Source organism: Setaria viridis, chromosome 9 (genome assembly GCF_005286985.2).
Source record: "Setaria viridis chromosome 9, Setaria_viridis_v4.0, whole genome shotgun sequence".
NCBI classification, from domain to species: Eukaryota; Viridiplantae; Streptophyta; class Magnoliopsida; order Poales; family Poaceae; genus Setaria; species Setaria viridis.
The window spans coordinates 14,419,875-14,435,108 of record NC_048271.2 but is presented as its reverse complement, the minus strand read 5'-3'; the positions used below and the strand labels follow the sequence as shown (position 1 = coordinate 14,435,108).

The following is a 15,234-nucleotide window of genomic DNA, read 5'->3' as shown; positions in this document are numbered from 1 at the left end:
TAAGCTAGGAACGACATCTCGTACTATTGTAAGTAAAAAGATCAAGATAGTTATATACTTATTGCAAATGCCATTCGCACAAATTCAACACAAAGACATCTACAAAGATGATTGTTCTATTGTGAACAAGCATTTTGTGTATGTATTTTTTTTCATTTCTTTAGCAACCTCTAAGCATCTACATGACTTAAATGCGTCAATCTAGTGTTGGCTACATGTTTTCTCGATCATAAACCTCATGCCAAAATGAGGCATATTCAGCCAAACTTTCATATTACCACAACATTATGATGTTTCACAAAGCAAAAGGCATGAGATAATTACAATGTAATAGGTACCACGCCAAGCTAAAGAATACTTGTACTCCCTTAGCTTATTTTTACAAGACTAATCTGAAAAATTGTTAGAAGTTTTCATTGCCTAGAAAAAATTGGAGTACTTTAACTATAAAGTTATCATTATAATATGCCAACACTACAAAAATGATGTTATACTAAAGTATTTGTGAAATACAAATTGATTAATATAATTTTCATAATGAATGTGTATTATCTGACTAACAGTTAGTCAATATTTTTTTTATAAAAGCATGAGCTTTTCAAATACTAATAAACCAAACAATTAATTTGTAGTAAGGTTATAAAAAAAATCCAATGCCATATTTATGGCGCACAAGATTTTTTTTCATCTCGATCTAAAGTTAGACTTAACTAATTGAAATATAAAACCTTTTTTTGCGAGTAATTGAAATATAAAAACTTACCGAGATATTTAGTTGTTTCATGCTTTATGTACTAGTTACCAGTATATGGATTCAGTCAATCACACAACGAAACAAATGCATCAGCAGCGAAACATCACAAAAAACAAACTGAGAGCATTGAACTAGTTATTTAGGTTTTTTTTGAAAAGTTACTGTACTAGTTATTTAGGGGGTTTTTGGATTTAGTCCGGGCTAAAATTCATGTCACATCGAATATTCGGACTAAATGTGAGCTAATTATAAAACTAATTACATAGATGGAGGCTAATTCGCGAGATGAATCTATTAAGCCTAATTAATCCATCATTAGCACATGTTTACTGTAGCATCACATTGTCAAATCATGGAGTAATTAGGCTTAATAGATTCATCCCGCAAATTAACCTCCATCTATGTAATTAGTTTTATAATTAATCTATATTTAATACTCCTAATTAATATCTATACATTCCATGTGATAACCAAACACCCCCTCGGTTAAGCAAGAACTTGGAGTGATAGTATTAACGCAAAAAGGGGTCATCCACGGGGTCCAAAACGCAAAAAGGAGGAAACCCCTAACCCCTGTTCACCCACTCCTCCCCCGCTCCTCCCTGGTGTCGGGGTTGCGGCGGCGCCGACGAATCACCACCGAGCGCGATGGCGAGCTCGGCTCTGAGGCGATCTCTCCCGCGGCGCGCCTCGCTCCGACGAGCCCTCCCTTCCCACCGGCCACCCGCCGCCAGCGAGTTCTGCCGCTCCTTCCAGTCCGGTGAGCACCCACACCTCCTCCTCCTCCTGTCCCCGCCGCTCCCTAGCCGTCCCATGCAGTGTCTCCCTCCCCTTTTGTGCCGCGTGATGCGCGTAGTTCTCGTACTTGCCCACTCTTCCCATTTAGTCGTAACAATAAGGTGAATCGAATGGCCTTAGAGATCTAGGTCTGAGTCTGACGCATATTAGTTGCCCAGCTTTTGCGTGCTAAAACTCGTCATTTCTAGTGACTTCAGGTGTTATGTTATGAGATTGAAGAATTGATCCTATAGTGATCTCCTAATTACGCTGCTGCTGATATGCTTCTGGTGCTGATTGATGCGCAGGGGATGGCGAGATTGGTGAGACCATGGATGAATTCGAGGCGCGTCTGTTTGGGAGCAACAAGGGGGTGGACGAGGGGTCACTCTATCGGAAGCTCGATAAGGTTGAGAATACCAGTAAGAGATACGGCATGGGCTCTGGATCCATGGCTGGTTTCGGTGGTTTGGGCAACAGGAGCAGTTCTGGGTCCATGGGTGGTTTTGGTGTGTTCGGCGACAGGAGCAGCTCTGGGCCATTGGGTGGTTTTGACTCTTTGAATGATGGAATGGGTGAGACGCTGGCTCATGTGGCACGTAACTTCCAAATGGACGATGACGACGATGATGATGAGGACTGGGATGATGAAGATTTTGATTTCAGGCCTGATGTCGACTTTAGGCGAGGTTCGACTTATAATGTTCGGGTAAGAGGGAGTTTGTTCATCAATGCGTAGTCACGTGACATCTAAAATCTTTTGCAGTCTTGAGGTTTTGTTATCCTGTGTAAGCTAAGCATTCAGTAATTCAGGGTGTAAGTGTGTTGTCTAGAAATGCCAGTGTTGTCCTTGTCTATGTATGGCAAAATTGTATGCTTTACTAGGCAGATCTTTGCGAAACAAATGGCATTGCTTTTCCAATAAGTTATTTCCTGGATCATTAAAAGCCACCAAATGCTGATGCTATTAGTCTTTATAATACCACATGTGATTTACATTTTTCTTTCATCATTTGTGTCATTGTTATTCTAATGCCATATTTCATTCAATTCTAATGTGTGTAGGACCTTGACCTTAAAAGACCTGCAGCCGCAAAGAACCCTCCTAGACCACAGTTTGAAACAACTACAGCGGAGGTTTTGAGGAAGGCTGATTTTAGGGTTAGTATATCTGCCTGGAAACACAAGGAAATTGACTATATTTTCTTTTATTTTACGTTGAATTGTTGATTAGTAGTGCTCTACTGCTTTGTAAATCCTAAACTGCTAAATAGCATGAATTTTGGGAACAAATCTGTGCTGATCTAAAAATGGCACCCTTTTTTTCCATTCGAGAAAGTCGGGATAGTGTTAACAAGCAATGTACCTGCCGCCCTTTAATTTATCATGTATTTGTCAATATGTGATTTTCCTGAAATATCATCTTATTTACAAATAGAACAGGACCAATATTCACCGTTAGTCCTAATCTATGGTACTCTTGACATTTTCTTGTGATTGTGCTACTTGTTATATTTTAACTTAGCACATGTAGGTACTTCATTACAGTGAAATACTCCGTTTTTAAATATATGACATTTAGGTGAACTAATTAGCTTGTCCTAAATGTCATATATTTAAAAATGGAGGGAGTGCAAATTAGTTTGTACACTACTCGTTTTAAGTTACTAATGCACATAGGAAGCTTAAATATATCTTGGGTTGGTTTTGGTCTCAAACACTTGTCTGCAGTAAGTATCAAAGCACATACTTGAAAAGCAGCCATGCATTCTGAGTTTCGAGGTGTGAAACAATGATGCATACATATCTTTTGAAAAATCAGATCTACATGCAAAGAAAATCAAAATCTAGTCTATAAACCATGCCATTATATATTTACTGTTAGACACCTCTCCGCAAGGAACATATATACTACCGGTAAAAAATACTTGATGCTTCTGACTTTTAAGAGCTTCAGAGTGCAATTTTGATCACTGTTTTTCCTATTAGAATATAGTTATAATGTCTACATAAAAGTATTAAGATTATGAAAGTGCTTTCCAAGATAAATCTGCATATACATTTTTGTGTTTCCAAAGTAAATATTTTGAAAGCTATTGTTGGTCAAAGTTTCAAAAGTTTGATTAGATTTAATATAACTTTTCTCCAAAGATTATATATTTGATCTGATTGATGAATTCCTATGGCGTGGCTACAAGTATCTTCCAGTTTCATTTTTTTTAACATATTCGGAACTGTTCCTTGCAGAATGTTAGATTCCTCTCCAACTTTCTTACAGAAGCTGGAATTATCATCAAGAGAAGCCAGGTAACCACTACTTGTTATACATGATGACTGACGAGGAACTTTTTTGGGGAAGATAATCCTGCATTTGTAATATCAGATCCTGTTGTGTTAGATAGATGCTAATCATACATGCTGATAGCAGTGTAGGGTTTGAGTGCCATTGTCCTCTATGCATTACCCCATCCATGTATACCTTTTCTTCTTAGAAAGATAAGCATTTGCTGCTGTGTGTAGATCTTCTTGGTGGATGTCTATCTTTTCATTGACTTGATTATAAATTCAATCCACGTATTAAATGAAGAGCCATGCATGACATCTATATTCATATCTGCAAACCCACTGCCAATGTTCTTTTTCATGTGTTACCTTGTTTAACCATTACATTACTACCATAGAGAGTGCCGTTGCACATGTAATTCTGCATTGAACATATGTTTGCCACAGTTTTTGACTTACTGATCTTCTTCGCAGACTCGCATAAGTGCGAAAGCTCAGCGTAAGATTGCAAGAGAGATCAAAACCGCGCGTGCCTTTGGGCTAATGCCTTTTACAACGATGGGTAGAAGACCATTCATCTTTGGCAGAAGCGCCGAGGAGCACTATTCGGAGGAAGAATATGGATTTGACTTTGTGAAGAAGGATGGGGGGCCTGATGAAGATAATGGGGATGCTGAACCAAATGTGGAGGCTGCATAAACATTCTGGAGCAACCTTTCGCAAGCATCCCCTTTCCTCCGTTACTCTCATTTGACACAGCTCTGCATGCCTGCCTGATGCCCCGTTTTGCTTCTTCACAGGGTAGCTCAGCTTAGCCTGAATAAACTGTAATATTGCGTTATCTACTTTTGCTTGCCTGTTGTGGCGGGATAACGAAATATCTTCGGCGACGGATCCTCCAGGCTGGAGATCATATGCCATATGAAATGGACCATGTGATTGGCGCTTTCCTGGGCGCTGGGAAACTCTTTTGGGAGTAGCACTGCGTTCGATTTTGTATAAGCATGATTGTTCGGCTGTTCAACGAGGGCACCGACAGTTGATGATTCATGTGCTGGTTGTTGGCAGCTTCATTTTTCTATTGCTTTTGAAGGATTTTATCCGGTTATCTCAGAAAGAATGTACATGGCTGGGTCCGGATATGCCCTTGCACCTTTGCCACCTCAGAAAGGATTATACTCTGAAGATGCTCATGGGCTCATGGCTCTCAGTTTCTGCTGCCTGATGTTGACCGGCACAAAAGCATTGTTTTTGTTATTAGAAAATAGATAAATTGGAAAACACACCACGTTACTGAGGTTGGGTGTCACGTCGTTGTTGATTGGTGCACAGGTCAAGTGTCAATTCGGAATTTAGTATCAGAATATTAAGATGTGGCATATCCGTAGCCACCGAAGAGATCATAGTAGAGTTGAAAGTTGAAACTTCTTTTCCTTCTCACGAAAAGCAGAAGAAATGTTCAGCCTGACGCAAAATCAACGGAGCGAACATGTAAAAAGAGCTGGTTTTTATCTTCTTTCGCTTTCCTTTCTGATGATGGTGGAGACGAAGCGTGTGATGCATGCCTTTTTTTTTATCTGCCCAGATAGAAATGGGCACCGGAGGCGGTCATGAGAACTGCTGCATGTGTTTCTGTATAGTTTGATTTTTTTTTCCCATCGTGTGTGAGCATATATCTTAAGAGGAAAGAAAGTATATGATCCCGGTCCCGGTCAACATAGAGCCGTGTTTAACAGTACAACACTAGTCTGCCAATATTACAAAACAACGTATGGGACGATCCAATGAAATCATAAGACGATGTGCCGAACTGCCGATATCACAAAACATTGACGATTAGGGTAGGGAAATGAACGAGGAAATCATGTTTTGAACAGATTTCTTTGGGAGTGCTCCTATTTTCATTATTAGTTTTAAGTTTCATTATCCCAAAATACATCTTAATGTAAACAGTAAATTTGTGAATCAAAGCACAGCTCAGTTCATAAGGTTCTTTACGATCAAGCACGTCTATTTGGGTTAGAATCATCAAATTAATATGGGTGCTCGTATTTTTCTAAATTTATTTTAGAAATTAACAATATTTTTAGTGGTATATATTTCTGTTGATCAGCTACGGTGATATTGTTAATACCAAGATTTGTCAATTCAATATCTCGTCGATGCTCATAGAGGTAGGGTGTATGCATAGTTGCATATGCGTATATAAACATCTAGGTGAATGATAATATTTTATAGTTTTATCTTTTCTATGTTTGTTAAAATTTCTCAAAAAAAAGAAAGGGATGTTTGCTTAAAAGTTAAAACAACTCCATCAACAATTTTGTTGCCTTTTCCGGGCTTCCGACCATTTTTATCACCCCACTTCCGGTAAGTCACGAGCCATTCAAAAAACCGTCTGCTGAAACACGCCGTGACCATATTTATTCCGAACACCTCTCGTTTCGCTTTCTACCAGCCTTCCTTTCTCTTCTCGAATTCTCGTCGTCCTCCTGCGCCTTCTCATCCCAAATTTCCCACGCCGACGCCGGTAGCCACCACTTCGCCGGCGAACCTGCTCCCGCCACCCGCCACCAGCGACCAAGGCCCCGCTGCCTCACCGCGCCGCGGAACACGCCCCCACCCACGCCTCCTTCCACCGAAGCACGTCGGTCCGGTTCTTCATCCCTCGCGGTCGCTACGCTCCTCCCCTTTGCTGGTGACCACCAACCCTCGCAGATCCATCCGGGCTTCAAGTGGCTCCTGCTCTGGTTCGTAAGGGAGCCTACCTTGCTTGATTGGATGGATTACTCGACGAGCTAGGTTCGTGCTGATATTTCCCTTTCATCGCTGTGAGCCAGGGAACTCAAATTTCGGTTTCTGGGATGGGCGCTCAATTCCGCCCGCTTTCGTGCGATTTGGCTTCCTATCTATGCATACAGAGCTGGAAAAACGGGTGGGGTAATCGAGGCCCGCTCCGACCTCCGTTAGTTCGCTGTTAAGTTGTAATTTTAGGGTTTGGAGGGAAGCATAGATCTGAAGAGGTGTTAGTCTTGGTTGTAGTTTCATATAATTTCAATAAGAGAAGGTTAGGGAAGTAGTTTTTGGAGGGAAATTTGAGGGAATTGTGAGCAAAAGAAGCGGAAATTTAAGGTTGGTGGCTCCGAGTATTTCACCATGGTGGGGAAGGAATTGGTGGTCCAGAGGAATGGCCCTGTGGACATCCGTGAGATTGCTGCGAAGGCCACTCTCCGGGAGGTGCGGCAGAATGGGCACACATATGTGGAGCTCCGGCGCGTCGGGAAGCGCGTCATCTTCTTCTGCACCATCTGTCTCACCGAGTGCTTCAGCGACAATGTGCTGTTCGACCACCTCAAGGGGAATCTGCACTCAAGGCGGTACGCCGAGGCCAAGGTCACACTGTTTGGGCCGATGCCATGGCCGTTTAATGACGGAGTGCTGTTCTTCAACAACTCGCGAGAGAAGGATCCGCTCCTGCTGGATTCAAGCTCGCAGAGCACCAGAGAGCTAGCTCTAGTTCCACAGCCTGAGGTTTCAGGGAATGAGATCGAGGTGACTTCAAAGTTGAGAGATGGTTCTAGCTCCCGTAATGGTGTGGAAGGTGCACGCAATTGTGCAAAAGGCCATGCTAGTGGTAGAGTTGCTGCTGTATCTGAAGATCATGTGCTGTCAAACGGTGGAACTGATGGTCCTCTTGTTATCCCTGGTGTATTGATAAAAGATGTTGTTTCAGACTTGCCTGTGCATCATTTGGGGTATGGAAATATTTCATACAGGATCTGTGAAGGTAACAAGAATTGCAAGAAGATAAGCAAGATCTGGTGTGCTTGGGTAGGACAAGAAGGCTCCCATGGCTCTCAGAGTTGTAACACTTATGAGCAATCTGGCTTTGCCATAGTCAACTTCTCTTATACTCATGATTTGGGCAGGAAGTGGTCTTCTGATGAACAGGACCTTTCTATCTCTGCTGGATCTTTCTTTGTTATTGATGATGCTGGGCATCGTGGAAAGAGAATGAGAAAGTCCTTTTCGGACCAGGAGGCATCTTCAGAAGAGTCGAATGGTCAAAGCAGTTCTCCCCAGGGCAGTAGCCAAGCTATTGTGACTGGTTCCCCAACAGGTACCTCACACAATCTTCAAGTTGGCCTCTTATCCAGCAAATCAGTGAGGAAAGAGTTGAGGAAGCAGAAGCGCATAGCAGCTGAGAAAGTGTGTGATATCTGTGGGAGACCAATGCTTCCTGGAAAGGATGTTGCTACCTTGCTGAACTGCAATACAGGAAACCTAGCTTGCAGCAGTAGAAATTCGAGTGGGGTGAGTAATTTCAAGCATTCTTTGCTCTTCTATTCCATAATGTTTCTTGAACATAGCAGCATGGACAGGTTTACTATTTTTGTACAGAGGAAGTAAATGAGAACATAATTCAAAAGTTAGACCTTCTGCATCCTTGTTTCACAATTAGCAATACAAAGCTATCTTCCCTGAGACAAAAATGCAGTGGCAGAATTCCTTTTCTTCCATCTTATTAAATATACTAATTAGAAAGTCTCCTTTTTTTAAATTTTTAATTTGCTGCTGTAATGAGTTTGCTACACTTGATTTTGCAGGCTTATCATCTGTTTCACACTTCCTGCCTCTTACACTGGAGTATTTTGTGTCAATATGAGATGCTGAGTGACCAAATAGCTAGCAAGGGGAAGAGCAATCGAGGAAGAAAGGCAAAGAATGCACCTAAGAAGAGCAAAATAACATCCATATTTTGCCCAGAGTGTCAAGGTACTGGAATTCATGTCAAGGGGGATGAACTGGAGAAGCCAAGTATTTCTTTATCTGAGGTTTGTAGCACATTATTACTCCTTGTCAGCTACTTATTTCTCTTCTCTTTAAGGATAATTCATTTCACTTTTCTGTACATTATATGTGGTGTGCCTGAAAATGGGTGGATGTTGGCACTTGCAGATGTTTCGCTTTAAGCTGAAAGCCATTGAAGCTCACAAAGCATGGCTGAAGAGTCCGGAGGTGCTTGAGAACTGTTCCACTGGGCTTCATTTCCCCTCAGAGCATCTGGAGAACTCTGAGGTAGCAACAAAGGCACGCTATTCCTGTTCATTTTCTTACCAGGCATAGGTTAGAATTCACTGACAGCACTTCCTTATATTGCAGGAGAAGGTGATGCCACTGAAGTCGATTCCTTTCTATGCCGCTGACGGTTAGGAGACACTAGGGGAAGCTCCGCCATCATCAGTCGTGAGATAGAGCTTGCCGGAGTCACTGTAAATTCGTTAGAGCAGCTGTACATAAGCTTGCTTGACAATACTGTGAAAAGTGGTGTTAAACGCTGACACCGTAGTTTGCTTCCGCATTGCCTGTAATGTAATCGTGTCATAACTCAGTTAACCTTTCTTCCGCCAGATACCATCACAGTAAACTGGTAGCACCGTATTCGGCTGTGTTCGGTTAACATGCACGTACTTGACTTTGCTGTGTTCATCTTCACTGTGTTAATTGGTGCAGTTTAAGTCGCTGCAAGTATTTGTGAACTGCATTAGCTGGCTTTACACTTGCTGTTTAGCTTGGGACCTTTTTTTTTCCCTGATGCCATACTTTCTGTCTGTCTCAGACGTCATGTGCTGCTAATTTCGGTTATGGTCTGAAAAGCGGTTTGAGTAATTGCTATAAAAAAAGCTAATATGCAGCAAAGAGTTGGTGACCTTTCAGGAATGCTTGTCTGAACTCTGCACTGAAACTGCAACTGGTCTGGTTGAGGTCACATAGGTTTGCAACATCGATGGATTGGGCTCAATTATTTGATGGTTTGATGAAGCAACCATTCTAAATCTGGCTAGTCAGATCGTATTAATTCAACCATATGAAGCAAGCAAGGCAGTTACATATGCTCTTATAGCAGGGCGGCAAGATGGATGGAGCGACGAAAATAAAAACACCTGTCCTACGACTACGAGACATTCAATTGATAGGCATAGGCAGATGATTGAGGCGGGGAGGCGACAGAAAGAAGAGCTGCCGATTTGTTGTCACTTGGATCTCAGCAAGACAGTTGAGTCATCAGGAGGCCATCGCAACGACGGCCTCACATTTGTATCAGGAAGATAACGCAGTATTTCTTGAACAGCATCATCGATCCGTGTGATCCGGCAAAAAGACGCACACAAACGGAAGAAAAAAACAACCAAAACCGCATCAATCAAAAGGACCGAGACGCAAACACAAATCACAGTACCTCGCGGCAACCGGCTTACTATGCTACGCTCCCAACATCAGAGAAAGGAGAGGCACATGCTTGATGTGGCCGTGCACAGATCTGAAGACTGAAGAGAGATGGAGGTGAGAAATGGGAGCCAGGCGACCGGTATGCCGATCGAGCGAGGCGGCCGTGATGTGGCGACTAGGGTTTCTGCGCAAGCGAGGGCGCTCACCAGCTGCCGGAGACCCTCCCCTTTTATAGGCTCCTCGACCGGCAGCGAGCCGCGCAGACGGCGGCTGGACCCCACCGCCGCCCAGCAGCACACAACGTCACTTTGCCAGGCCGGCGGCGCCACCACCACCAGGTCCACCGCACACGCACGTCCCCCAAAAAATGCGCCGGACCAGGCCGAAACAAGCCGAAACCTCACCACCTTGGGCTGTGGGTGCCTATCAATTGAATGTCTCGTGGGCCGAAACCCACCGCCGTGACCTTTCCTTTTCTTTTCTCTGGCCCGGCCGGTCACGCCTCACGGGCCCCCACGTGCGTCGCCGGACCGCGGCCCGGCTCCCGGCCGTCGCTTTCCCACGCGCCCCCTTTCTCGAATGTATTCCGCCGCCGTCCGCCCCCGTCTCATCGCCGCACGGGAAAGCCGCACAAAAAAAAAAAAAGGAGGCGACCCATCCGGGCTCTGAGCTCGCTCCGCGCTGCTCTGCACGACCCACCCGATCGATCGATTCGATCGCGCGGCCGCAAAGCAGAGGAAAACCCCAAGCCGTAACCTCCACACCCGGCGTCCTCCACCACCGCCGCCTCCACCCGCATCTCTTCTTCCCGTCTCATCCTGCGAAGGGTGGTGGTGCAGTGCAGGCGATGGCGAGCGGCGGGGCGGTGAGGGAGGTGGGGTCGAAGGCGGAGCTGGATGCGGCGGTGGCCGGCGCGCGGGCGGCCGCCGTGCACTTCTGGGCGGGATGGTGCGAGGCGTCGAAGCAGATGGATGAGGTCTTCGCCCACCTCGCCGTCGACTTCCCCCACGCAGTCTTCCTCAGGGTACGCCTGCTTCCGCTGCCACCCTTCGCCTCGTCCTCCGATCGCGGTAGATTCGGTTCGGTAGCCGATGAGTGGGCTCGTCGGGGGGGGGGGGGGGGTCGGATTCGGGGTTAGAGTTTAGGGTTTTGTGTGGTTGAGGCGGAGGGTGCTTGTTGGTTTGGGTTGCTTTACTGTGAATGCTGTGAATGTTTCCCCCCCCCTGTTGTTTCGGCAAAATCATGAGTCTGTAGACTGTAGATTCTGAGATGTTACTGATTTGATCGTGAGGCAGAAGCGCAAAACTAGAGCTGAATGTTATGGAGCAGTTGATTAAATTCAATAACTTGTACTTCTGTCGCTGTAATTCTTCTGCGCATGAGCCATCTGTTCACAGGATTGTTTTGGACTTGCTGTAACTTCCTTGTACATTGTTGTTCAAATTGTACTAAGTTTAATTTCAAAACTCTACAGAGTATCCAACTTGTCAGGGTGCATAATTGTTAAGCTAATCGTAGCTAACTCTATGATCTGGTATTTCAAGTCTCATGCTTATATGTTTCAATATTTTTTTTTCCGTGTGGTGTTTGTTTAGTATTGTGTTCAGTTGTGGTAAGGTCACTCCGTTCAATGTCACGCTAGCTTGTGATTTGTATGCAGCTTAAGACTTTTTTTTTTAGTACAGCACATTTGAAAACATTGTCAACCTGTTTCCTTATTGGTCCTATATCTAGCAGTTTCACTGAATTAGTAAATCATTGGACATTTGGACTGAGTAATTGCTGATGCTATTCAATATTTCTTCTTTGTGGTCATTATGCTCAGGGTGCTTAGTGTATACAGTAAGTTCATTAACAGTCAACGAAATCAAAATATATTCACTTATTTGCTGGTAACTTCTGTCAGGTTGAAGCTGAAGAACAACCTGAAATATCAGAGGCATATGGAGTTTCAGCGGTGCCATATTTTGTTTTCTGCAAGGTAGGCCAACTGCGACTGTTTGTTCTTGCTTCTTATCATGTTGTTATTTTAATTTTGCACAATGGTTTCTGATAGAATTATGTCGCTTGTCTTCTTCACTGAGGTTGAATAATTGAATGGATCTCTTATATCGTCAAAGTTCTCGTAAAGTGCAGTATATTTAACACAATGAGTGGCAGTTCTGTAAGGATCCACAACATTAATCTTTTCATGAACTACAATCGTGCACCATTTAAGTATATCTAATGAATGATTTGGCATTTTATTTAGAAATAGGAAATTTTAATGTAGTCAATGCTATAATGGCACTATAGCATAAGTGCATAACTAGTCCCATGGCTACCGTAGCATCTGCGCACTGCTCAAACAGAAGGCTATGCAGCATTATTTATTTAGTAGTTAGATATTGGTTTGAGGTTTGGGTACTGTTTTAGTGTCCTCCCATATAGATTCCATGTGTTAGGGATGAGCTCTTTTATCTAGGTGTTTTGAAGCCAGGACAAGGATTCTATAAATGGGATATATTTTTATCCATTGAAATTAAGCAATAATAGATGAAAGTTCTCCATTCTCTCTCTCCCTTCTCAATGAGACCTGGGAGTCTCATATAACGCCATCCTTTAATATGCATTCATATGCACTGTCGATAACAACTTGGTATTATCCACCGAATTCACTTGAACGTTTCTAAACTAAAGATTTTGTATAGATTAGTTTAGTGTTGCTGTCAATACTCTATGATTAAGATTCTATTTGGCGTACGACAATTGTGGTTAGGGGTATTTTGTGATTGTGTGGAATGTACATTTCAGAAATTTAAGGCCTTGCAGCGTATTTTGAAGTGTTTTCTGTTATCTGAACCCATGCAGTGCCAATGGAAATCCCTAGTGCAATACTATGTATGTCCAACAGTTGTGATACTTTCATACGATGTTCTCTGCAAACAAGTGAGGTCAGGTGATGTACACCTTGTCAGCTCCTCACTTGAGCCAAATTAAATAAACTGTTTGAGTGAACAAGCTGATCATCACTAATTATAGCAATTTATACATATTGGCCATTAGTTCACGACTTCTGTATGATATGAATATGGACAGTTTTTTCTATTTTAGCTGTCTTTTTTATGTATTTGTATTGCGGATTTGTTTAACATAGTGTCAAGACACAGTTTGAGGACTGCTTGGAAGATGTCAAATAACCTAGTTGGTTATTTTCTTTTCTTATTTTTAGTGTAGATTATTTTCCTATTAGTGATTGGTTTTTTTTCCTGGAGGAATTGGTTTCTTGTTAGTTAACTTCAGGAGTTCCTAAAATCTTTCTTACTGAATTCTTTATAGATTTGTATGATTTTTCTTTATTAGGAGGTTTTCATGCTCATGCTTACACTATCTGATTGCAGGAAGGCAAAACTGTTGATACTCTTGAGGGAGCAAATCCAGCTAGCCTGGCCAATAAGGTTGCAAAAATAGCTGGGCCTGCTAGTGTTGCTGAGTCCGCTGTACCTGCTAGCCTTGGAGTGGCTGCTGGGCCTGCTGTACTTGAAAAGGTCCAAGAATTGGCTCAGCGGAATGGATCTTCTGCTGATGAGGGCACAAACTCTGTTGGCCTGCCAGATTCACTGAATAAGCGATTGGAGCAGCTTGTCAATTCACATCCTGTATTTTTGTTTATGAAGGGAACCCCTGAGCAACCAAGGTGTGGTTTCAGCCGTAAAGTGGTTGACATTTTGAAGCAGGAAGGAGTCGATTTTGGGAGCTTTGATATTCTCACAGACAATGATGTACGTGAAGGAATGAAAAAGTTCTCCAACTGGCCCACTTTCCCTCAGCTGTACTGCAAAGGTGAGCTGCTTGGTGGATGTGATATTGTTATTGCAATGCATGACAGTGGTGAATTGAAGGATGTTTTTGAGGAGCACAATATTCCCCTCAAACCACAGGGAAGCAAAAACGTTGAGACAGTGGAACCTGAGGCTCCAACTGGAAAGGGTGGTGCAGTTTCTGAACCAGTCGGGCTTACTGATGCTCTGAAAGCTCGTTTGGAAAGCCTTGTTAATTCCAGCCCTGTGATGGTATTTATCAAAGGTTCACCTGAGGAGCTAAAGTGTGGGTTCAGTGGGAAGTTGGTTCACATCCTTAAGCAAGAGAACATTCCTTTCTCCAGTTTTGACATCCTTGCAGATGATGATGTTAGACAGGGTCTAAAGGTTTTCTCAAACTGGCCTAGTTACCCTCAGCTGTACATAAAAGGTGAACTGGTTGGTGGTTCCGACATAGTGATGGAGATGCATAAGAGTGGTGAATTGAAGAAGGTTCTGTCTGAGAAAGGGGTTATACCAAAGGAAACTCTTGAGGACAGACTGAAGGCCTTGATTTCCTCAGCCCCAGTGATGCTTTTCATGAAGGGCACCCCAGATGCTCCTCGTTGCGGCTTCAGTTCGAAGGTTGTGAACGCGTTGAAGAATGAAGGGATCAGCTTTGGATCCTTTGACATCTTATCAGATGAGGAAGTTAGACAAGGTCTGAAGGCATACTCCAACTGGCCTACTTTCCCTCAACTGTACTACAAATCAGAGCTGATAGGGGGTTGTGATATCATTCTCGAGATGGAGAAGAGCGGAGAGCTGAAGTCGACCCTGTCAGAGTAGGCGCATTGCGTTTTTGCCTTGCTGGCGTTTCTAGTATCTGGCCAGAGTTGAATTGTGCTAAGATTACATTCATGCCAATGTATTCATAGATCCAACTTTGAGACATCTGCTAGTGCCACATTACTAGAATTGTGACATCTGTGGAAGGAATAACCTGAAACAGTTTCGGTACCATTTGGTCTTATGTATTCAGCAGTTTAATTTGGGGCCTGGCATGGGCTGGAAGTTTTATACTCGGTTATTGTCACGATTAGCATGGATGAACTGAAAATGTTCGTGTATTTCTATGTACCCCTAATGGCAATTACATTTTTCTCGAGAAATCGTAGCTGATCTTGTAGGAGCTCATCTAAGTGCCCGCCCGAATGGAGATTGGCCATTGTTGTGGTCGGTGGTAGAATGGAATGACGTGGAAACTCATCTAACTCCCCGTAACGCTACTGACGCTGATCATCTTGCGGTGCATCAGCCATCACCACTGCAGCGCCGAAGAAACCTCTTTAAGGGCAGCATTAACGTGTGGTCTAAGAAAGGAACGAAAGATAAATCCCAGTGTCAAAT

At 43.3% G+C, this 15,234-nt stretch overlaps 2 protein-coding genes across 2 annotated transcripts; both read left to right on the top strand.

The window, feature by feature from the left end:
* Window positions 1–1,300: 1,300 nt before the first annotated feature.
* On the top strand, window positions 1,301–4,864 carry LOC117840047 (uncharacterized). Its single transcript, XM_034720499.2, has 5 exons — window positions 1,301–1,514; window positions 1,840–2,240; window positions 2,597–2,692; window positions 3,779–3,838; window positions 4,289–4,864. Exons 1-5 carry the CDS (start codon window positions 1,403–1,405, stop codon window positions 4,511–4,513), a joined length of 894 nt encoding a protein of 297 aa, XP_034576390.1. The 5' UTR covers window positions 1,301–1,402; the 3' UTR covers window positions 4,514–4,864.
* Window positions 4,865–6,251: 1,387 nt separating this feature from the next.
* LOC117840531 (uncharacterized) lies at window positions 6,252–14,996 on the top strand. The gene is made up of 6 exons (XM_034721043.2): window positions 6,252–8,128; window positions 8,422–8,649; window positions 8,774–8,893; window positions 10,932–11,069; window positions 11,952–12,026; window positions 13,426–14,996. Exons 1-6 carry the CDS (start codon window positions 6,971–6,973, stop codon window positions 14,671–14,673), a joined length of 2,967 nt encoding a protein of 988 aa, XP_034576934.1. The 5' UTR covers window positions 6,252–6,970; the 3' UTR covers window positions 14,674–14,996.
* The last annotated feature ends 238 nt before the right edge of the window (window positions 14,997–15,234 follow it).

Coding starts and splice junctions, on each gene's coding strand:
- LOC117840531 (XM_034721043.2), top strand. CDS start 6,971: ATGGTGGGGAAGGAATTGGTGGTCCAGAGGAATGGCCCTGTGGACATC. Junction 8,650..8,773: donor CAAGTATTTCTTTATCTGAG/GTTTGTAGCACA, acceptor TGGCACTTGCAG/ATGTTTCGCTTTAAGCTGAA. Junction 11,070..11,951: donor CCCACGCAGTCTTCCTCAGG/GTACGCCTGCTT, acceptor AACTTCTGTCAG/GTTGAAGCTGAAGAACAACC.
- LOC117840047 (XM_034720499.2), top strand. CDS start 1,403: ATGGCGAGCTCGGCTCTGAGGCGATCTCTCCCGCGGCGCGCCTCGCTC. Junction 1,515..1,839: donor CTGCCGCTCCTTCCAGTCCG/GTGAGCACCCAC, acceptor ATTGATGCGCAG/GGGATGGCGAGATTGGTGAG. Junction 3,839..4,288: donor TTATCATCAAGAGAAGCCAG/GTAACCACTACT, acceptor TCTTCTTCGCAG/ACTCGCATAAGTGCGAAAGC.